At 33.4% G+C, this 21882-nt stretch overlaps 1 protein-coding gene across 1 annotated transcript in view; it reads left to right on the top strand.

Moving 5' to 3' along the window:
• The window catches only part of GPHN (gephyrin), a 709158-nt gene that overhangs the window by 557851 nt on the left and 129425 nt on the right, over positions 1-21882 (top strand). The window contains 1 exon segment of the mRNA XM_079127200.1: positions 19150-19242. Coding sequence (XP_078983326.1) covers positions 19150-19242 — 93 coding nt within the window.

Here is a 21882-nt window from a genome sequence, read left to right as displayed (position 1 = left end):
GTCTTATAATCATGTTTATCAGTTTTAGAAAACACAGATAGTCCCTGACTTATAATCATTTGACTTTCAGGTTTTCAACTTTATGATGGAGCAAAAGCAATATACATTCAGTAAAACCATATTTTGAATCTTACACTTGGATATTTTCCTGGGATAGCAGTATGTAGTATGATACTGTCCTGTGATAATGATCAGCAGCAGCAGCATTCTGCAGCTCCTTGTCAGCTACATGGTTACCAGGATAAACAATATAATATGTTGCTAAACTGTGATGTTCAGTAGTTTAGGTATACTAAATGCATCTTTTGACTTACTGATATTTTCAGTGTACAATGGGTTTATCAGAACATAACCTTACTGTAATTTGAATAGAATCTATATTTTAATATAACTTGTGAAAAAATACACAATTTATTCATAAATCACTAAATAATCAGTCTGATCTCAGTTTTCTGTTTCATCTATCTTTTCTTTTGTTGCTTTTATTCTAGTACCATGTTGAGAGCAGTTTATAGAAAGATAATGGACAGGTAATTTGTATTATTCAATTTCCATCACTGTAACAAAATACCTGAGGCAATTAGCTTTTAAAGAGAAAAGGTTTATTTTGACTCATGTTTTGGAGGCTCCAGTCCTTGATCAAGTGGCACCATGTCTTTGAGCCTCTATTAAAACAGCATATCATGGTGAGAGCACATAGCAAAACAAACAACTCACCTCATAAGCCAGGAAACAAAAAATAAAAAAAGAAGGAAGAGGAAGGGGCTGAGGCCCTATAGTGCCCTTCAAGAGCATATTCCTATTTACCTAAGGAACTCCTTCCTACTAGGTTCCTCCTCCTAAAAGTTCACAGCACCTCCCAGCAGTACCACCCTGGGGACCAAGCCTTTCATACATGGACCTTTGGTGAATAGTCAATATCCAAACAATCATAGTAGTTTTCCCCAGTGTTTTTTGTTTGCTTGTTTGTTTTTGTTTTTTTTTTTTTTTTTTTGCAATGCTAGGAGTTGAACCCAGGGCCTCATGCTTATGAGGCAACACTCTACCAGCTGAGCTATATCCACAGCCCTCCCCAGTGTTTTTAATTCTTAATCAACAACTTCCATTCCTAACAATTTGCCATTGGAGATGTATTTATACATTTAGTCTCAGCAGCCAAAGCTACTAAGAACTTAAAGTCAATAACATATGTAGTCCCTTTCCCCAAAAAAAGTTGCTAAATGCAGTATGAGCAAAATATTCATACTAGTGTTTGTCATGCAGATAGAAACAACACAAAAGAAACTAAGTAAATTCTATAAATAAAGGACTTTATTCATAGTCATAAAATATTCAAACTGCAGTGAACATTAGAAAGCATCTGTACAAACACCTTAATTTTTCTGCAAGGAAACTCAAACTAAGAAAAGGAGAAAAGGAATAGGATTCAGGTATCAACTACATTATTCTTTTTACTACATGATAATGCTCTCTTCTTTCAGCATTAAAATATTTTAAAATTATTCCAGCTAAACTAACAAATTATATGAAAAAAACCTAAAATTAGTGAAATATTAGATGCCAGATTTAGTTCTTTAGTTCCCAACTCTATTTAGACAAAAAGTCTACATCTTTTACTCACATTCTTTTAATAGACAGATAGATAGATAAATAATTATTAGACTTCAACTTTTTCTTTTTTTTAATTTGTCATTAACAAAGAAAAAGATTAGAAAACTCACTGAAGTGAGGAAATTGTCAAGAATTAACTATGTTATTTCAGAAATAAACTTTAATGAAATTATTTTCTTTATCATTAAATTAGAATATTAAGTTATTTATTGATATCAATCTAAACTAAGACAGTATAAATATAAAATTAAGTTATAAAACTAAATTTACTAATACTTTGCCTATCATAAAAGTAAATCAACCATCCCAATCTCTTAAAATTTCAAAGGAGTTTCCCTTTAATATCAGTCCTTGGAAAAATCAAATGAGCTGGGTACAGTGATTTACTTCTGCAGTCCAGCTACTCAAGAGGATCATAAATTCAAGGCCAACCTGGGTAACCTAGCAAGATCCTGTCTCAAAAATAAAGAAGTGCTGGGGTATAACCCAGTAGTGGGATGCTTGCCAAGCATGTACATGACCCTGGGTTCTATCTTCAGAACTGTAAGGAGAAAAAAAGAAAGGAAGAAGAAAACTGTATTCCAAGTCATGTTTAGCTAGAAATTCTAATCATTTTAAGGAAAAAGAGATTTAGAAATGGCCATTTCATTTTTTCCTCAGGAGAAGAATGCTGTCATATACATTCTCTTTTCCCTTCATGTGTTTGTTTCCCCTTCATTTGTTCATCAGAACAGTTGTCATTCATAAGTAAGAAAACCCATCATGGATGGTTAACTTCTTTATCAAGTGTTTCTCCCAATATTGACAAAAAATAATGAGATTTGTATTCAACCTTGGAATTGGATCAAATTCAATTTTTAATGCGAGTATAATATAATGAGAACTTGTAGGCATTTTGGGTGTTTAGAAAACAGCATAATATATATGATTCTGTCTGTTCAACAAATATTGATTGTGTATCTACTAAGTCCTGTATGTACAAAATATTAAGTCCTGATATACATAGATGAATTAAAAATAAAATGCTTGCCCCATAGATCTTAGAGGTTAGTACAGGAAAGAGCTAAGTATACAATGTGATACTTGTCTCTTTTATTGGCTCTTTTGCAGGCTTGCCACCTTTTGTCAATTCCTTGATTTAGCCTTCTTTAGAGTTTTTTCTTTGCCCGTTTTCACATCTTATACATTTACTTTACATGACCACATGCACACCAGTGGTTTCAGATACAACCTATAAAGTGATTTTGAAATCTGTGTCACTCTTTAGAACTTGTCTTTGCTCCAAACTCATTTACCACATGTATATCTGCTTCTAATAAATTTAACATGACAAATACTAAACTTATTTTCTCTACCTCATTGATACTTGCTTCTTCTGTATCCTCTTAAATCTATTCTTTGTTCTCTATCCCCACTGCTACTGTTTTAGTTTAAGTCTTTATTATTACCTTCCTGGATTGTTGTAACAAGCTCTCTCCAATTAACATCATCCCGATGCATTCTCCAATTTGATGCAAAGGTAATCTGTTCAAATGGCAATTTTGTTATTAATACTGTCTACCTATAGTACTTCAGTAGAATGAAGATGACCATAACCTCAAGATAAAACCAAACTCCTTGATTAGTTATATACGATCCTTTCTAATCTACTTTCTATCTTCTAATGTTTTTCAGTTTCTTCCCTCACTTCCTTATCATCAGAACTTGCTTCTCCCCAAACCTGACATACTTTCTTACCTCTTATTCTTACATCTGAGTCTTTACTTATACTAGCTTTTCCGTGAAACTATATCTTATTTCTCTGCCTAACTGCCACATATTCTTTTAAGATCAAAGTTTAAGGAGCCTCTCCATGAAGACTTTCCTCACATCCAATTCTGCCTTTCCCCAACTGGCTTGACATTAGTTCCCTCATGTTCCTATGTTTTATGATAGAACCGACTGAACATTTGTTCACTATCATGAATGCCCCCAATAAATAACATGGGCATAAAAATATCTGAGTGTTCCAACTGTGAATCACTAATAATTCAATTGTTGAAAATGTGAAATACGGCCGGTTATTTTTTTACTTAAGGGAACAGAATTCTCCACAGAAAGGGGATTAGATTCTCATTCTCACTGCACTTTAAAATGTTGTATTTACCAAGTACATTTGCATTTTAATGAGCAAACCTTCAAAGTTCATTTTGATTTCAGCCATATGCAGCTCTAAACTATTTCATTTCATCCATTAATACTGAATAGGAAAAGTATTTTGAGGGGACTGAAAGACCTTCACAGTTCTCTGAACTCTCAAATACTTTTGCCTCTGCAATTATTGTGACATAATATTTTTTAAAAAGCCCTTAAAGGAAATCCTGTTTTTGTAAGGCAAGTCCGGAGCCACTGAATCTTTGAGCCACTTTGGAGCTGTGACATCTCTAAAATGATTTTTTTGTGTGTCTCAGAAAATTCAACAATAAGATCAGAAGACTAAGGATGTAACATGTACAGAAATGCCGGAAGTAATTGCTGTGAAGGTCATAGACATAAGATATCTCTGTGAAGGAATTTCAGAATACAGTACATAATAGTAAGAGGGTAACCTGGAAATCAAGTGGTCTCTCTTATTTTAAAGATGGGGAAAGTTATGACCAAAGAGTTATGATGATGTTCTTAAAGTGAAAAAAAGTGATGATTAAAACAACAGAACAACTTAAACTCCAAGTCTGATGTTCATTTCAAATATACCATACTGCTTCACAAATCAGTATAAAAATTATTCTTCTGAAGCAAGGGCCTAGAGGCGCATAAGTGTGTAAACTGGTTTTTGTTCATTTCTTTGTTTGTTTAGTCCACTTTGGCTTATGAATGAATTGTCTGTTGCCTCTCCTCTGTCCTTTAGCATATTTTCTGTTTTTAGCTCCTATTTACAATCAATACTTTTAAGGAGCAAGCCCCTATTGATATAAATAACTTTCCTTTGATTTCTTGGGAAAGGCAAACCTGGCATAAAAAATTGCTGATAATATTTGTAAGATTACTATTTATGATTCATCTTCTTTATTGGTAAAATGCATGACATGAATAAATCACAACTTCACATTTCATGTGGTAACTGCTACTGTTAAATTAAAATATTATGGCATCACTCTCTGCCGTTCTTAGTTCATGTTGGAAAAACGATAGCTTTCAAAAGAAAGGATTCTACTGTCTTGGGAGCTTTATCTTAGATCATAAATGCTAAGCTTTCTTGTTTATGACTACATGATCAAAGGCTTCAGCATCTCTGACCTAGGTTCTTTGTTTTTCTGCAAAAAGCTTTAATAGTTCTAGCCATGGAACCTTTAAGCTTTGCTGCTGGAATTCAGTTTGAAGCTATGAAGTATTTCTCTTAAAATACTGACCACAGCACAGAAACACATGTTCCCGTCTCTGACTTCTAGTTAGCTGTCTGAAAATGGGCAATTATCTTAAGCAGAAATCCCCTGCCCTTTAGAGAAATTCAGAAACTCCCAATTCCAAGCAGTAGAAAGTACTTATCAAGGTGATTCAGAAGTCATGCTGTGAGTTAATTAATTCCTCCTGATTGTTCAAGGCCTGTCAGTGAATAAGTAAAAAGGAAGCAAAATTTACTGGAAGAAGACATGCCATCAAACACTCCTTACCTTGCTCTGCCTTTGACAAGTTGATCCACTGTAGACAAGCTACATAACCTTTCTGAGTCTCATCTACCTCCTGTGTAAATTGGAAATAATGTCCACCCAATACAGGCCTATTGTGGGACACTACAAAGGAGAAAAATATATATAAAAAATCTACTTTTCACTGAGCTTCTATATTGGGTATTTAGTAACTGATTTTCTTCTCTCCTCTTGGGGATCATAAGATCATAGCCCTATGATAATCACTTGTAAATTACAAAGTAAAAGCTAGAATTCCTTGGCTCAGTTCCATTTGTTGGTCCACATTAATAGTCTCTAGATACTGTATGCATTTTGATCTAATCAATTATATTCCACCCACTCAGGTCATTCAGGCATTTATTCAGTGTCTCATTAGAAAATTTAAACAGCAATTTTTCATTATTTTTTGGCTTATCTGTGGTTGAGCTTTATGAAATCAAAGCACAGAACTGAGATGGTTAATCTTTCAAGTAAAAGAATATGTTTTCATTATGCAAATTACTGCCCCCAATTTCTGTCTTCAGTCTAGTATGGTCATCACTTTAGTGACCCTGTATACTTGCAAATATCTCCTGGGATATTGGTCTGCATTGGCATTTGCTACAGATGTTTTCATTTTTCCATGAATGTGGCCACTTGAATTCATTCACAGTTACTTTCAGTTATTTTTTTGTTGTTGGTCTTTCAGTTATTCTTATCTCTTTAGTCCAATGAGCCTCATTATGCCTCTAAAATATGTACAGCACATTATATTCTGCTGTTTCTGCATCTTATGACATCAATTCTTCAATACTTCTCCCAGTATTCTTCAGCTATGAACATTTCATTAAGTGTCTCTATATATTAGTCCTCCCCTTTATCCATGTGGGATATGTTCCAAGATCCCCAGTGGATGCCTGAAATTGCTGATACTACTGAACCCTATATACTATGTTTTTCCATAGTATAGACCTTTTAGTATTACCACATAGTACCAGAATTAACCTGTCCTCCATGTTTGGTGCCTTCTTGTGTTGTGGTTATCATCAAGTAAAATGAGTCTTATTCGAACACAGACACTGCAATATCTTCACAGTCCATCTGATTCCTGAGATACCTGCTAAGCAACTAATGGGCAAGTAGTGCATACAGTGTAAATACAATAGGAAAAGAGATGATTCACATCCCAGGTCAGACAGAGTGGGATGATGCAAGATTTATCATGCTAATCAAAACAACACACAATTTAAAACTTCTGAAACGTTTATTTCTGGGAATTTTCCTTTTAATATTTTCAACCCACAGTTGACTGCAGGAATTGAAACTGTGGAAAGCAAAACAGATAAGAGGGAACTACTGTATGTATGTTTGCGACATGTGCATGTGTGTGTGAGTATAATCATGATTATCTGTAAGTAATTGTGGTGATGTTCTTCATATCCAAAAATGATATTGCCAACCAGCTTTCTGTATATGTGCTTTCTGGTGCTTCTTTTCTCCTGCTATGGTGAGTACCACATGTGTGATCTTATCAAAGTACAAACTAAACACCCTTGTATAGAAAGTTTATTTTTATAGCTTTATAATTAAATAAAATTAACTTATTCACATAGAGATTGGACTTATAATTTTTAGCCTAATTGTCCTATATCACAACCAGGTAGACTAGTCTTTCTATATTGTACTTTCTTCTATGCATACCATTACTTAATTCCATATAAACAATAAAGCATATAAATATATCCCACTTCAGGCAATTTTGATAGAACATAATTCATGTTTAGTTAGGAAAATAAGGGGCAATTAATTTTTCAATAATATTTTTAAAGGTAATACTCAGTTTTATAGGATATATCTGTGGCTAAAACAAGGTACAGTGTTTAAATACAATTCTTAATTTCTCCATTCTGTTTAGGTACCTCATTAGGTTTTCACATTTTCAATATGCATCTCTTATTTGGTACATATATTTAACAATCTGTTTATTCAGTGTCAATTTTGAAGGGCCATAGTCTATATTTACAGCATTAATTTAGGATTCATAACATAGGCAGTGGAAAAAAATATTGTAGTTAAAATTTTTACAAAATGGAAATTGTCTCAAAAAAAGAATAGCATCAAAATGTCATATTCTTGCAAAGATGAAAATTTCCAAGATGAGTCTTTCTTTTTTTAATAGCCTTATATCCTAATATAGGACCAATCCATGACAGGAAAGTCAGGAATTTTAGAATATTGGATTCTGTGGTTCAAAATCACAGAAAGAGTAGTAAGAAAATATTTGCCCCTGTGAACCACACGGCAGTTTATAGGGCACTGATTAAGAGATTATCACCAGGCATGGTGGCAACACACTCTTAATCCCAGCAGCTCAAGAGACTGAGATAGGAAGATTTCAAGTTCAAAGCCAGCCTCAGCAAAATCGAGATGCTAAGCAACTCAGTGAGACCCTGTCTCTAAATAAAATATAGGGCTGGGGAATGTGGCTCAGTGGTTGAGTACCACTGAGTTCAATCCCCAGTACCAAAAAGAGAGAGAGAGAGAGAGAGAGAGAGATTATCATTAAAGAAGAATTTAAATTATTTAAACAATGAAATAAACATTTGGGGTTTTTGTCTGCATCAAAACCTGACCAAATAATTCCCACCTCGGACATAGTGCTACCCATTTGTCAGTGACACCCTACACCCTGAGTATGGCAAGATTTCCATTATTTAGTACTGAAAAGAGTGAGCATTTTCTTCTTTTTTTAAGTATATATATTTTTAGTTTTTGATGACCTTTATTTTATTTATTTATTTATATGCAGTGCTGAGAATTGAACCCAATGCCTCACACATGCCAGGCAAGCACTCTACAACTGAGCCACAACCCCAGCCCAAGCACGTGCTCTTGGTTGAAGCATTTTCTGTAACCTCAAGAACATTTTAGATATTTTTTAATCTTTGGGTTTTGGGGGGATTTTTTTGGCGCTTAGGATTGAACCCAGGGCCTACCAGCTGAGCTATATCCCCAGCCCTGCTATTTTTTTATACTTACACATTATTTTAAAAGTTTAACATTTGATAAATAAAAATAAATATAACAGACATGAAGTTGTGTCAATGAAATAAACATCATAAAATCTAACTCAAGAACTAATTGTCAATTTTATTACATCTTTTTATATTGCTAAATTATGACTTAATCATTTCTGATAATCATAATCTTTCTGTTATTCCAAATCCTATAAATGTACAAAAAGTTTGGGACTTTTTTTTTAATGGCAAAAGAACTGTGATCTCTCCCTTACTTATCACATCAGCAGGTAAAAAGCATCCTTAAATGGAAAAATAAAAATGTACAACATGCTAACACATTGAACAAGCTATATATTTTACAGGCATGAGAATTTTATTGTATTATTTCATACACATGATTGCTGGGATAAGTATGGATTAATTAATATGCTGTTTTTTACCAAAGGAAGCCAATTATAGTCTAGGTCTAGAATGTCCCCCAAAGGTTTGTGTGTTAAAGGCTTGGTCCCCAGCTGGTGGCTCTACTGGGAGGTGGTAGACTTTGGGAGGTAGGGACTATTTGGAGGAAGCAGGTCCTTGGGAGCATATCCTTGAAGGGTATATATATCTTGTCCCTGGATCTTCCCTCCCGCCCCTTACCAGTACTGGGATTGAATCCAGGGACACTCTACCACTGAACTACATTCTCCAACCCTTTTTTTATTTATTTATTTCAAGACAGGGTTTCATTATGCTGACTTTGAACTTGCAATCCTCTTGCCTTAGCCTCCTGAATGTCTCAGATTATATGTGTGTGATACTGTTCCCAGCTCCCTGACCTCTTCTAATATACTCCCTTCACTTCCTACTTCCTAGCTGCCACATGAAGAGCTCTATTCCACCATGCCCTCTCTGCCACAACACTCTGCCTCACCACAAGCCCAAAAGCAATGGAGCTAGGAGTTAACATTGAAATCTTAAGCCAAAATAATCTTACTTCCTTTAAATTGTCTTTCTTAGGTATTTTGTCAAAGCAACAGAAAGCTATTAACACAAAACCTTTCCCCTAAATCATTTAGTCTTTCTGAGTTTATAAATCATGTTGGAATATGCTTGAGAACAATCACTGGCTAAACATTTATTTTAGTGTCTTACAAGTAATCACTAAGCTTTCTTTAAGTATGTTATATTCATTTTTAAAGTTTTTTGAATGATGTAGACTCTCAAATCTATATGGGCTTCAGTTTCTTAGTAACTCTCTTATACCTTGGCCATAGTCAATATTGTTCTTACTGATGGTCTTTTGACCAGATAAGTATATATGTCAAGACTGCCTTCTTTAACTATTTTGGTGAGTGCAATGAATAGCTGTTGGGGATAAGTAAGAAAAGAGAAAAAAAAAAAAAGACCTTTTAGCAACCTCTCACATATATTAGGTGGGATGGTGTTTTTTTTTTTAATGTTGCAGTATTGATGCTGTTGCAATGACATAAATAAACTTTTTGAGGAACTTATAATTAATAGCAGAAGATTTTATGTCCATGTTTTATATTAGAAACTCCTGCAGAGAATATTTCCATCAACATTGTTACCTACTATACTATTGATTCATACCAATAATAGAATCTTGGTTAGCCAAGATGAGAACAGGAACTCCATTTTTGGGACCACTGAATATAGAACTTTCCCTTCTCCTCCTGTAAAGCTCTCTTAGAGCTAACTATACAGGGAACTTTTATAACTGTGGAATCATTTTGATTCATAATATCTTAATGTAGCAAGAAGAGCTTATCTGGACCAGAATAAATACCCACCCAAACCAATGAAATATTTAACTTTTATCCTTTAGAGAATGCACTTGAGTGTATACTCACTTTCATACTCCACTTCAGAACCTGGCTTAATTTGATGTGAATGTCCATTGTCAGCCATTTGAATCTGTTCTTTCTGAAGATACTTTTTAGGCAAATCATCTCAGTTTAAAAACACTAGCACTCAGGCTAGCAGGGAATCTGTAAATCACAGGTATATGGGGAGCTAAATCTTTTATGAGTGTCCTGTTTACAACCTGAAAAAATTATCCTTTTTTCATCCACTACTCTGCCACTGTTTTCTTGCAACACAAGTAAGCATGCTGCACAAAAAAACAGTGTACCAGTCAGTCTCTTCTACTGCTTCCTTGTCATCAGCCTCTTGAGGTCACTTATTGGATATGGTTAGGGTTCCTAGTGACACATAGCCCTACCTTTTGGATTTCTGACACTTATTACATAACCCAGAAATTTGTATATTTATTGTATGATCTTCATCTTTATCAAATTGAAGATATTATTTTACAGAATTTAGGGAATGCAGTGTGTGACAGAAAGGAGAACAGAAGGGACATAATCTCCTCAGACTCTGAAAGCAGGCCATAGCTTCTTGGCATGCAGCCTAACCTCCAGCAAAATTAAAAGCTCAGTGCAGTCTGTGAAGGGCTACAGACTCCCACCACCAAATGTTCCTAAGTAAGTGTATTAGTTGCACTAATTACATAGTGGAGAAACTGTTTTGTTTATTATAAATGGAGTTCTCATTGGAATGGGGCAATTAGAGAAAAGGAATTTTGCTGATATTTTTCCTGAAATTACATTTTTCAGTAAGTCCTTTGCTTGCCACTGCTTCAGCTGCCTACTATTGTTTCTCTACCAAATTCGAAATTTAAGACAATCATAATATCCTGGCGAGAAGTTACTGCTTCTTGTTCCCATTTAGTCTTGAAGACTAAGCCTAGCTTTCTAAAATCATATTCCCAAAGTTTATTCAACTCTAATGCTTAGGCTGCACCTATGAGCAAGGGGAAAGGATTGTTTAACATCAATGTAAGTACCTATATGTATGCAAGAGAGACTGCCTCATGTGGTGAAATAATATGACTTTGCAGGAAATTCTCAAGTGGATCATTTGGTTACACACTGAATGAAATCTAGTACTGACTGCATAGAAAGGCCCTTTAATTGTTTGGTCCTAAACTCTAATGAGAGACACATGGGTATAGTTGCTTATGTAATGAGGAGGTATGTCTGACATTTGTTCATTTGACATTTGGTCTTTTGTGTCTGCTGCCAAATGAAATTCCTTACCATGTTCCACTAGATTGCATATTCTTCTCCAAATATTTTTCCCCTCTGTTAGACTCTTAGACCAAAAGTTGAGGTGAGTCATGCTTTTCTTTTTGAAGAGACTTAAACTGTACTGGTATATTAATACCAACTCCAAAAGCTGGACTAATCTAGTAGAAATCCAGTCTCCCTTAAAGATAGCAACCCCTATATTTATCATAAATTCAAAATAAAAAGATGACCAGTCATATATATTGTTAAGTTTATTAATACTATTAGCTGAGTATGAAGCATTCCTTTCTTTACAGATGACATGCTTCATTTTTTTTCTCCCATGATATATGAAGGCCTTTAAAAGCAAGCTGTTATGTGTGTGCTACAATTATGACATTTCTAAATATAGTTATATATTGAGATGAGAGAAATGTTCTCCTTATCAAAAAATCTTTTATCCTTGCCTTTAAAACAAATAGTTTTATCAAGAAATAATTCCTATACTATACAATTCACTAATTTAAAGTGTGCAGCCCAAAGGTTTTAACTATATTCAGAGATATGTGAACCATCACCACAACCAATTTTAGATTGTTTTCATCACATTAATAAGAATACCTATCTCTTTTAGCTATCATCTTCCTATCTTCTGATTACCTGTCCCCCAAAACCTAGACAACTATTAGTCTATTTTGCCTATTGTGAATGTTTTGTATAAATAGAGTAATATAATATTTGACCTTTTTTGAATGACTTCTTTGACCTAGCATAATATTTTCAAAATTCTACCATGTTGTAGCATATATCAGTCCTTTGTTCCTTTGTCTTTTTTTAATATTAAAAAGCACACCTTAACCATTTTTAAGTACACAGGTAGCCAGATATGGTAGCACACCCCTGTAATCTTAGCAATTTGGGAGAATGAGGCAGGAGGATCACAAATTTGAGGTCAGTTTCAGCAATTTAGGAAAGCCCTAATCAACTTAGCAAGAGCCTGTCTGAAAATATTTTTTTTATTATTTATTTTTTAATTTTTTACAGACTACATTTTGATTCATTGTACACAAATGGGGTACACCATTTCATTTCCATGGTTGTACATGATGTAGATTCATACCATTTGTATAATCATACATGTATATAGGGTAATGATGTCTGTCTCATTCCACCATTTTTTATACCCCACCTCCCTCTTATTTCCTTCTACATAATCCAAAGCTCCTCCATTCTTCTCTCACTCCCCACACCCCCCACCCCCATTATATATCATTCGCCACTTATCCGGGAAAGCATTCAGCCTTTGGTTTTTTGGGATTGGCTTATTTCACTTAGCATGATATTCTCCAATTCCATCCATTTATTTGCAAATGCCATAATATTCTTTTTCTTTATGGCTGAATAATATTCCATTATATATATATATATATATATATACACATATATATATATATATAAAACCACAGTTTCTTTATCTATTCATCTGTTGAAGGGCTCAGTTCACAATAGCTAGATAGTGAAAATAATTTTTTTTTAAAAAGGCTGAGGATGTAGCACATTGATAAAGCATGCTTGGTTCAATCTCCAGTAACAAAGAAACAAATAGGGAAGATGGTAGTGGAGATGCATCTCAGTGATAGAGGACTTCTGGATTCAATCCCAACTACCTGCTCCCCTCCAAAAAAAAAGGTACAGTTCAGTACTGTTAAACAGTTAACATTGTTGTAAGTTACCACATTCTGCTTTTTTCCTCTTCTTCCTCCTCTTTCTTCTTCTTCTCATCCTCCTGATCCTCCTCCTCTGTCCTCCTTTTCTGGATATTGAACCCAGTGCCTGGCACATTCCAAGCTCTACAACTGTGAGCTGCATCCCTAGACCTTTCTATTTTTCACTTTGAAACATGTTCCCAGGCTGACCTCTAACTTGAGATCCTTCTGCTTCACCCTTCTTAGTAGCTATAGGTGTGCAGTACTATGCCCAGCAGCCACATTCTACCTTATGTTCTTATTTCTTTGGCTTATTTAGATATCTCATATATGTGGAACCATGAAGAATTTGTCTTTTGGTGATTGATCAATTTCACTTAGTATGAGTCCTCAAGGTTTATCTGTGTTATAGCTTGTGACAGGATTTCCTTCCTTTTTAAGGCTGAATATTTTTTAATTCACCATTCAATGTATATACTATATTCATTTTATGGATGGTAAAACTGATACATTTTATTTATCTGTTCATCCATTCATGGACATTTGAGTTGCTTCCATCTCTTGGCTAGTGTGTCTTATGTCTATGAACATGGGTGTACAAATATCTCTTCAAAAAGCTGGGCATGGAGATGTGTGTCTGTAGTTCCAGCACTCCAGAAGCTAAGATGGGGGGATCATTTGAGTTTACATGTTCAAAACCAGGTGGGCATCTCAAAATAAAAATATCTCTTCAAGATCTTACTTTGAAATATACCCAGAAGTGGGATTATAGAATCAAATGATAGTTATATTTCTGATTTTTTTGAGGAACTGCCATGCTATTTTCCATAGTGGCTACATTTTAAATTCCCATCAATGGTGTGTATGGGTTCTAATTTCTCTGCATTCTCACCAAGTTTTGTCATTTTTTGTTTTGTCTTGTTGATAGAAGACTCCTAATGGGTATGATGTAATATCTCATTATGGTTTTCATTTTCATTTCTCTGATAATTATTGATAATGAATATCTTTTCATTTTTTTTAGCTATTTGTATCTCGTCTTTAGAGAAATATCTAGTCAAACAGTTGGACCATTTTCTACTTGGGTTATTTTATTTTTGTTGTTGTGTTGTAAGAGCTGTTGATATATTCCTTTATCAGAGATATAGTATATATTCTTTCCTCCCATTCCATAGACTGCTCTATTGATGATGTTCTTTGATGAGCAAAATATTTGTTTGATATAGCCCTGTTTGTCTATTTTTTATTTTGCCTGTGCTTTTTGACATGATATCTAAGAAATCATTGCCAAATTGAGTATCACATACTCTTCTCATTTTCCTCTAGGGATTTTATAATGTTTGGACTTATGTTTAGGTCTTTAATTGATTTTGAGTTAATTTTTATGTATGGCATAAGGTAGAAGTTCAACTGTATTCTTTAGCATATGAGCACCCAATTTTCCCAACAACATTTTGTCAAAGAAACTATCTTTTCTCCATTTACTGGTCTTGATGTCCTTATCAAAGATCTTTTGACAATAGGTGTGAAGGTTTATTTCTGGGCTCTCTATTCTGTTCCATTGGTCTATATGTCCATCTTTATGTATCATACTGTTTTGAGTTTTGTAGTTTTCTTTGAAATAAGGAAATGTAAGTCCTCCAAATTTGTTCTTTTTCAAAATTCTTTTGCCTATTCAGGGACCCTTTAGATTCCATATGAATTTTAGAATGAGTTTTTCTATTTCTGTAAAAAATACCATTGGGATTTTTATAGGGATTGTACTGAACTGGTAGATTTGGGGGGTGTAATATTGACTTTAACAATATGAAGTGTTCCAATATGTAAACAAAGATATTTTTCCATTGATTTATATTTTCTTCAATTTCTTTGAGCAATGTTTTATAGTTTTCAGTAATACCTCATTCTTTTTATGAGTATATAATATTTTATTGTACAGGCATGCTGTATTTTGTTTGTCCATTCATAATTGATGAACAGTTGGGTTGTTGCTGTCTTTTGGCCTCTATGAATAATGCTGCTATAAATATCCATTTACAAATTTTTATGTGAACACGTTTTTATTTCTCTTGAATTTTCTTGACTTTTAAGAATAATTACATTTAAATAATCATCGTTATGATTGCTTTGAAACTCCAGGCTAGTAAAAGACATTTTAAGTATGATTTATAAGTAGATACAAAGAAAATGAATAATAAAATAAAAATAAACAAATAAAAAGAAAATTTAAATATAGCTTTTTTTTTCAGAAACTTGAGAAATCAACTTTCTCACACGCCAACTATTTTTTTTTTAACCAGGAATTGAATCCAGGGTCACTTAACCACTGAGCTACATTCCCAGCTCTTTATATATATATATATATATATATATATATATATATATATATATATATATATAATCTTTTTTTTTTTTTTTAATTTTGAGACAGGGTCTAAGTAAGTTACTTAGGGCCTTCCTAATTGCTGAGATTGACTTTGAACTTGCAATCCTCCTCCTTTAGCTTCCCAAACCACTGGGATTACAAGCATGCACCACCACACTCAGCTCACACAAACCAACTTGAAAGTCCTTACACATCAGTTTTGTAAATAGTTGAATACATAGTTGACAAAAATATGAGTCATATTCAGAGTGGCAGTAATCAACAAGAATTCACTATTTAAATGAAGTCTTGAAAACATATTGTTCCCTTGGGCAGCAAAAAGGAAAATGATAATTCAGATTTAGGGAAGTCATGATTATAGGTCTGGAGATCAGGAAGCTTTATACAATTAAAAAAAAAAAAAAACTTGACGAGAGGAATCCAGATGGGAAATAATGAGAGTAAAGGTGAGGTTGCAATATATCCTTCCCTATTTTTATTCTCTTTGGTTAAAGTTGGTTATATTTTATTACTAAGAACTTTTTCTCCACTTCCCTGATTTTTTTCCTTAGACATAACCATTAATGTATTCAGTGATTCAACAAACCTTTGCTGAATACTTTCTGTGCACTAGGCACTGTGTTAGTACATAGTATATGAAGATGAGTGATAGATGCTGTGACAATAAGAAATTGAAAGCCTGATGGAGAAGTCAAAGAAGTTCCACAGATAACCATAATACAATGTGAGAAGTATATAATAACAGATGGATACAAATGTTATCAGAATATTAATAAATGTAGTCCCTCTGAAACGAGATCTCTACCTTCTCACCAGAGAAATTTCTAAAAGACAGATCTCATTACTTGGTAAGAGGCTTATATTCTGCTGGTAAGTTAACTTGAAGTCATTAGTATGTTTTAAAGTTCCTTCTTGAATTCCTGGTTTTATAAGATTAAGTTTGAACTCCCTTGATCCTGTCTCATTTGTCTAAAATTCTCCCCTCTTCTACCTAGTGCTTTTTACCCTTTAAAATTTAGCTCAGGTGTTATTTCATCTAGGAAAATTTTCTAGAAGTTCCACAGATTCTTGGTTGGGTTGTTTTCTATATGCCTCTGTATGACCCTGTGCTTATTTGTGTGATTGCCCATATCTTATAATCCTCTCCATATTTCTCCTCTTCTTTCTCACATGTACTATAAAATTCTTTTAGGACATCAGCTAAGTCCTACTGGTATTTTTGTCCTTAGTGTTTAGCATATACTAGATTCCCAGAATTTGATGAATGAATGAGCAATTTAGTCAATTAATTAATTTGCCCTGGCAAAAGAAAGAAAACCAGTGAGGTAACATCTGATCTAACCTTTGAAAGATGCATGAGATTTACCAGGAGGAGGAAAGGGAAAAGAAAAAAGGCACTCTTATCTAAAGCAACATTATCTGCAAAGGCGCAGAAACCAGAAAAAAACCCAGCATGTATAAGATATGACAAATTGCTGGTCCAGTCCAGGAATGTAGCTCAGCGGTAGAGCACTTGCCTTACTTGGTTAGAATGCATGAAGCCCTAGGTTTGATCCCCAGCACCAAAAAAAAAAAAAAAAAAAGACAAATCATACTATTTTAGAAACTAGACATCTGTCAGAAACAAAACTCAATGCTTATTAGAAACAAAGTTCATTCTCAGTATAAACATTTCCCATATTGTGATAGATGACTCTTTAGCTAACACTGAAAAATTCTTATATTAGGATACAATTATTATTTTATTGCCTAATAAAGTTTCAGGGGCATTTAAATAACTCTGTTATTGTGTATATGCATTTTTCTCAAACCAAAATTATTATTTGAGCATCCTCAGAAATTTGAGAAATATTTTATGGTGTTTGTTTATTCGAATGGGGATGGGGAGCAATTATTATTGCAAACTACCAGAACAAATTTTTACTTTAGTTTCCAAAATCAAAATCATGATCAAAACTGGAAATCCATATGTAGTAGAATCCATATGTAGTGGAATTGAGTTTAACCCCTATCTCTCATCCTCCACAAAACAACTCAAATTCGATCAAAGATTTAGGCATTACACCAGAGACTCTGCACCTCCTAGAAGAAAATTGTAAGCTCAGCATTCCATCATGTTGGCTTAAGAGCCAACTTCCTCAATAAGACTCCTAAAATGTAAGAAGTAAAAACAAGAATCAATAAACAGGACAGCATCACATTAAAAAGCTTCTTTACAGCAAAAGGAATAATCAAGAATGTAAATAGCCTACAGAATGGGAGAAAATCTTTGCTACCTGCATCTGAGAGCTAATCTCCAGGATATATAAATAACTCAAAAAACTTAATAGCAAAAAAAAAAAAAAAAAAAAAAAAACCCAATCAATAGATGGGCAAAGGAACTGAACAGATACTTTAAAGAAAAAGAAATATGATCCACCAACAAATGTATGAAAAAAATGTTCAATGTCTCTAGAATTAGAGAAGTGCAAATTAAAACCACACTGAGATTTCATCTCCAGTCAGAATGGCAGTTATCAAGAATACAAGTAACTACAAATGTTGGCAAGGATGTGGGGAAAAGGGTACACTCCTACATTGGTGGTGTGACTGCAAATTACTGTAACCACTCTGGAAAGTAGTATGGAGATTCCTCAAAAAAACAAGAAATTCAACCACCATATGACCCAGTTATCCCATTCCTCAGTATATCCAAAGTATAAAGTCAGCCTACTACAGTGACACAGCCACATCAATGTTTATAGCTGCACAAGTCACGATAACTAAGCTATGGAGTCAACCTAGGTGCCCTTCAACAGATGATCTCCATCATTATCAGTAAAATTCCTAAAACAGTGAAATGTACTGAGCTGGATAAAGAAAATGTGATATATATACACAGTGGAATATTACTCAGCCATAAAGAAGAATGACTTTATGACATTTTCCAGAAAATGGATAGATCTAGAGACTATTATACTAAGTGAAATAAGCCTGTCCCAAAAAAACAAAGGTCAAATGTTTTCTCTGATATGTGGAAGCTAACCGACAATAAGGGGGGTGTGGATTAGAAGTGCATGAGTTTAGACAAAGGCAAATGAAGGAAAAAGAGTGGGGACAGGAATAGGAAAGACCAAGGGATGAATTTCACTTAACTTTCCTATGTACATATATAAATACACCATAGTGAACCTCCACACCATGTACAACCACAAGACTGGGATCCCTAATTAGAATAAGATGTATTCCATATTTGTACAAATATTTCAGATATAACTGCTGTCATGTATAACTAAAAAGAACAAATAAAAAATTAAAATAAAGGTGAATCAAAATTAATCCATTTTCTGAGGATAGATTTCTAGAAGGGAAATTACCAAATCAATGGATATGAAAATGTTGAAGATTTGGCTTTCTTTTTAAAGAACATCATGTTTGGGTTGTTAAAGGATTAATGACACATCATCAGAACACATCTTTGTTGATTGTATAGCAACTCACATTCAGGTAACCTCTGCAAGCATTACTCTGGGTTTTCTGAATGTAATCTTTTATTTTAAGTACTGGGATACACCTTTTCCATCTGTATCCTATTCCCTGGGACAGAAATCAGGAAATCTGACTGAGCCTATTATAAGCAGTGTCAGACAAGTGCTCATGTCCATCTTGTTTATGGCTGCTTTCTCACCCCACTGTTCACAATAGTCACCTTTCCTTCTTTTCTTTCAGATGGAATGGGACGAGTCCTTGCTCAAGATGTATATGCAAAAGACAACCTACCCCCCTTCCCAGCATCAGTAAAAGATGGCTATGCTGTCCGAGGTAAATGTTTTGGTTTTCTTGAACTCATCATACTCACAACTGTATTTTTTCCTTTTTTTTTTCCTTTTGGTTATTTATCTCAGCCCAGGCACTCAAGTACTATTACGTGTATTTCCCCCCGTGATCATTAGAATAACTTAAATTCACAGAGAATCATGCTTATCTACAATTATAAATTTTCTGTCACAATCATAATTAAAACTTTTCAATGAAAATATGATACTTATAAGAGAATTCTTATTTACAAATAATATAAGGGATCAAATAAAAATATAATTACTATAATTTATTTTTTGACCCCTATACATGCCAGACAGTAGTCAATCTTTGTCTAGAAGTTTTCTAATGTTTTCTGTTGAAAATAAATATATGGTCCCAGGAAAATGAGCACAGGGATTAAATGAGGCAGTCTGTTCTCTTGCTTTAAACTCAAACATCAGTAAAGGGCTTCATGTAAAGCAAGCATGAGGGAAACCTCTCTCTGAAAGATGCCATATTTCAAAGCTCTGGAGCCCCAGATGGTATTGGCAGCTCATGCCCTCAGAGTTGCCTAGGATTGCATAAAGCAAAAACTAAATAACACACGCCTCCCCAAAATCCAATCTAAGACCCCAAGATGAAACTAAACTAAATTGCTTAGAAACAATTTGTTGGATTTTTGGGTTTTTGTTTTGTTTTGTTTTTCCACGTACAGAATGATGTTTTGAAATATGTATACATTGTAGGATGATTCAGTTGAGCTAATTAACATATGCACTACCTAACACTTATTTTTTGTGATGAAAATACTTAAAATCTACTCTTAGCAACTTCAAAATACAATACATTGTTATGATATTATTAATTATTGACTCAAGGCTTATAATAAAGAAATGTTAAAATTTTTCTTAATTTATCAGCATTGTTTAAAAGTCTAGTTATTTATTTTTAACTGAAACATAAAAATTATATTTATTAATGGAGTACCATGTAATTTCAGTACACATATATATTTTGTAATATTTTAATTAAGTTAAACATGTCTGTCTCCTTATAAGCCAATTCCTTTTTAATATCAGTTATGGATTCTCTTTATTTACTTTTTTTAACCACATCTAGCCATTAAGTAAATATTTTCTTGTAATTAGATATATTCATTAATCTACTTTATGTTCCATTAGCATCTCTTAGCAGTATCTTTTTATATGGGAAGACAATGTAGCAAATGGTTAAGGCTTTGTATAGGCTTTGCCCAAAGTCAGAGTTGGGGTTCTACTCCTAGTGTCATCTATATAACTTTAAGCAAATCACTTAAAGTTTTTAAGCCTTTATTTTCTCATCTATAAAATGGTGATAATTATAACAACACTTACTCTGACAAGTTGATGTTAGGATTAAATAAGACCATAGAAAATGTTAGTAAAGTACCAGACACACACAAAAAGAAAACTCACTAATTTTTTAATTATTAATGATAATAACTATTATCACTATTATTATTATAAACACATTTTCTTAGACCATCTCTGAAAAAAGAATATTTATCTGAATTGTTACTCTCATATTCTATGTAAATAAAATAATGGGAAGATTGGTTTTATGTTTTAGTTTCCCCTAGTGTACTTTTTCTCTGAAAATCTATCTTGAATGTGCCTCCTTTAGCTTGATGTCACTAGATCAGAATACTTCTGAAACTGACAAAGCCAAATAAATAACAAATCCTAATGCTTCCGTATTTTTTTTCTTTCAAATTGATTCCTTCTATAGTGTTTGAGAATGAATGTTGTCCAGAAAGGAAATTATTTTATTTTTCCATAGCTTTATTGGTTATTCTCGTTTCTTATTCCCATATAAAATCTTAAAATTTGTGGCCATAGAGGATTAATATAAAATGACAAAGAATTCTTAGTTGCAGAGTAGAACAAACAACTACAGCAGATAAAACACAAGAGGAAAGAAAGTGATTTTTTTTTTTTTTGCATTCTTAAGATATATAGAAGAGTAAGAAAATAAACTCTTTGTGCAAAATTACTCTCAAAGAAAATTTTTTTCTGTGATTTTTGCTGAAGAAATTGAAAGCAACTCAATTAAAAAGAAACCATTGCTCTTATCCTTTCTTGTTGCCAAAAACTTAAACCACATGAGCCATAAAAGAGCCTTTCTGCTACTATAGAATCCATTAATTTTTATGTAAAATTACTATTCAGTATCTTATTTATTCTTCTGTTTTGGAATGGTGTTATTTTTAGTTATTTCCCCAAAAAGAAAAATTTCAAATGACATTTCACAATATAAAAAGTCCAAGATATTATCTCACATACAACTGATTCACATTGTTTCTTTCTTACAAAATTTTCCTAGTTTTCCAAGATGTAAACTGATGACAAAACCATAACATATAACATGACCATTGTGGATCTGGTTAAATCTCAAAGTAGGAATACCTATTATACATTACAATTGAAATAGCAAAAGTCCTTGGTGGAAAAAGTGGCATTTTTTTTTTTTAACCATGCTGAATTTTTCAGTGTGTACCTACCTGACCCTTGTCTTCAGTTCAGGATTGGTAATTAAGAAGATTTTCATTTCTTTGAAGGTAACTGTATTCATTAGTATCTTCACTGACATAATCACCCCAGACAGTGTTTTGATCTTAAAAGA

The sequence above is a fragment of the Sciurus vulgaris genome (genome assembly GCF_902686455.1).
Source record: "Sciurus vulgaris genome assembly, chromosome: 2".
Lineage (NCBI taxonomy): Eukaryota > Metazoa > Chordata > Mammalia > Rodentia > Sciuridae > Sciurus > Sciurus vulgaris.
This window is presented reverse-complemented; position numbering and strand designations above follow the sequence as displayed.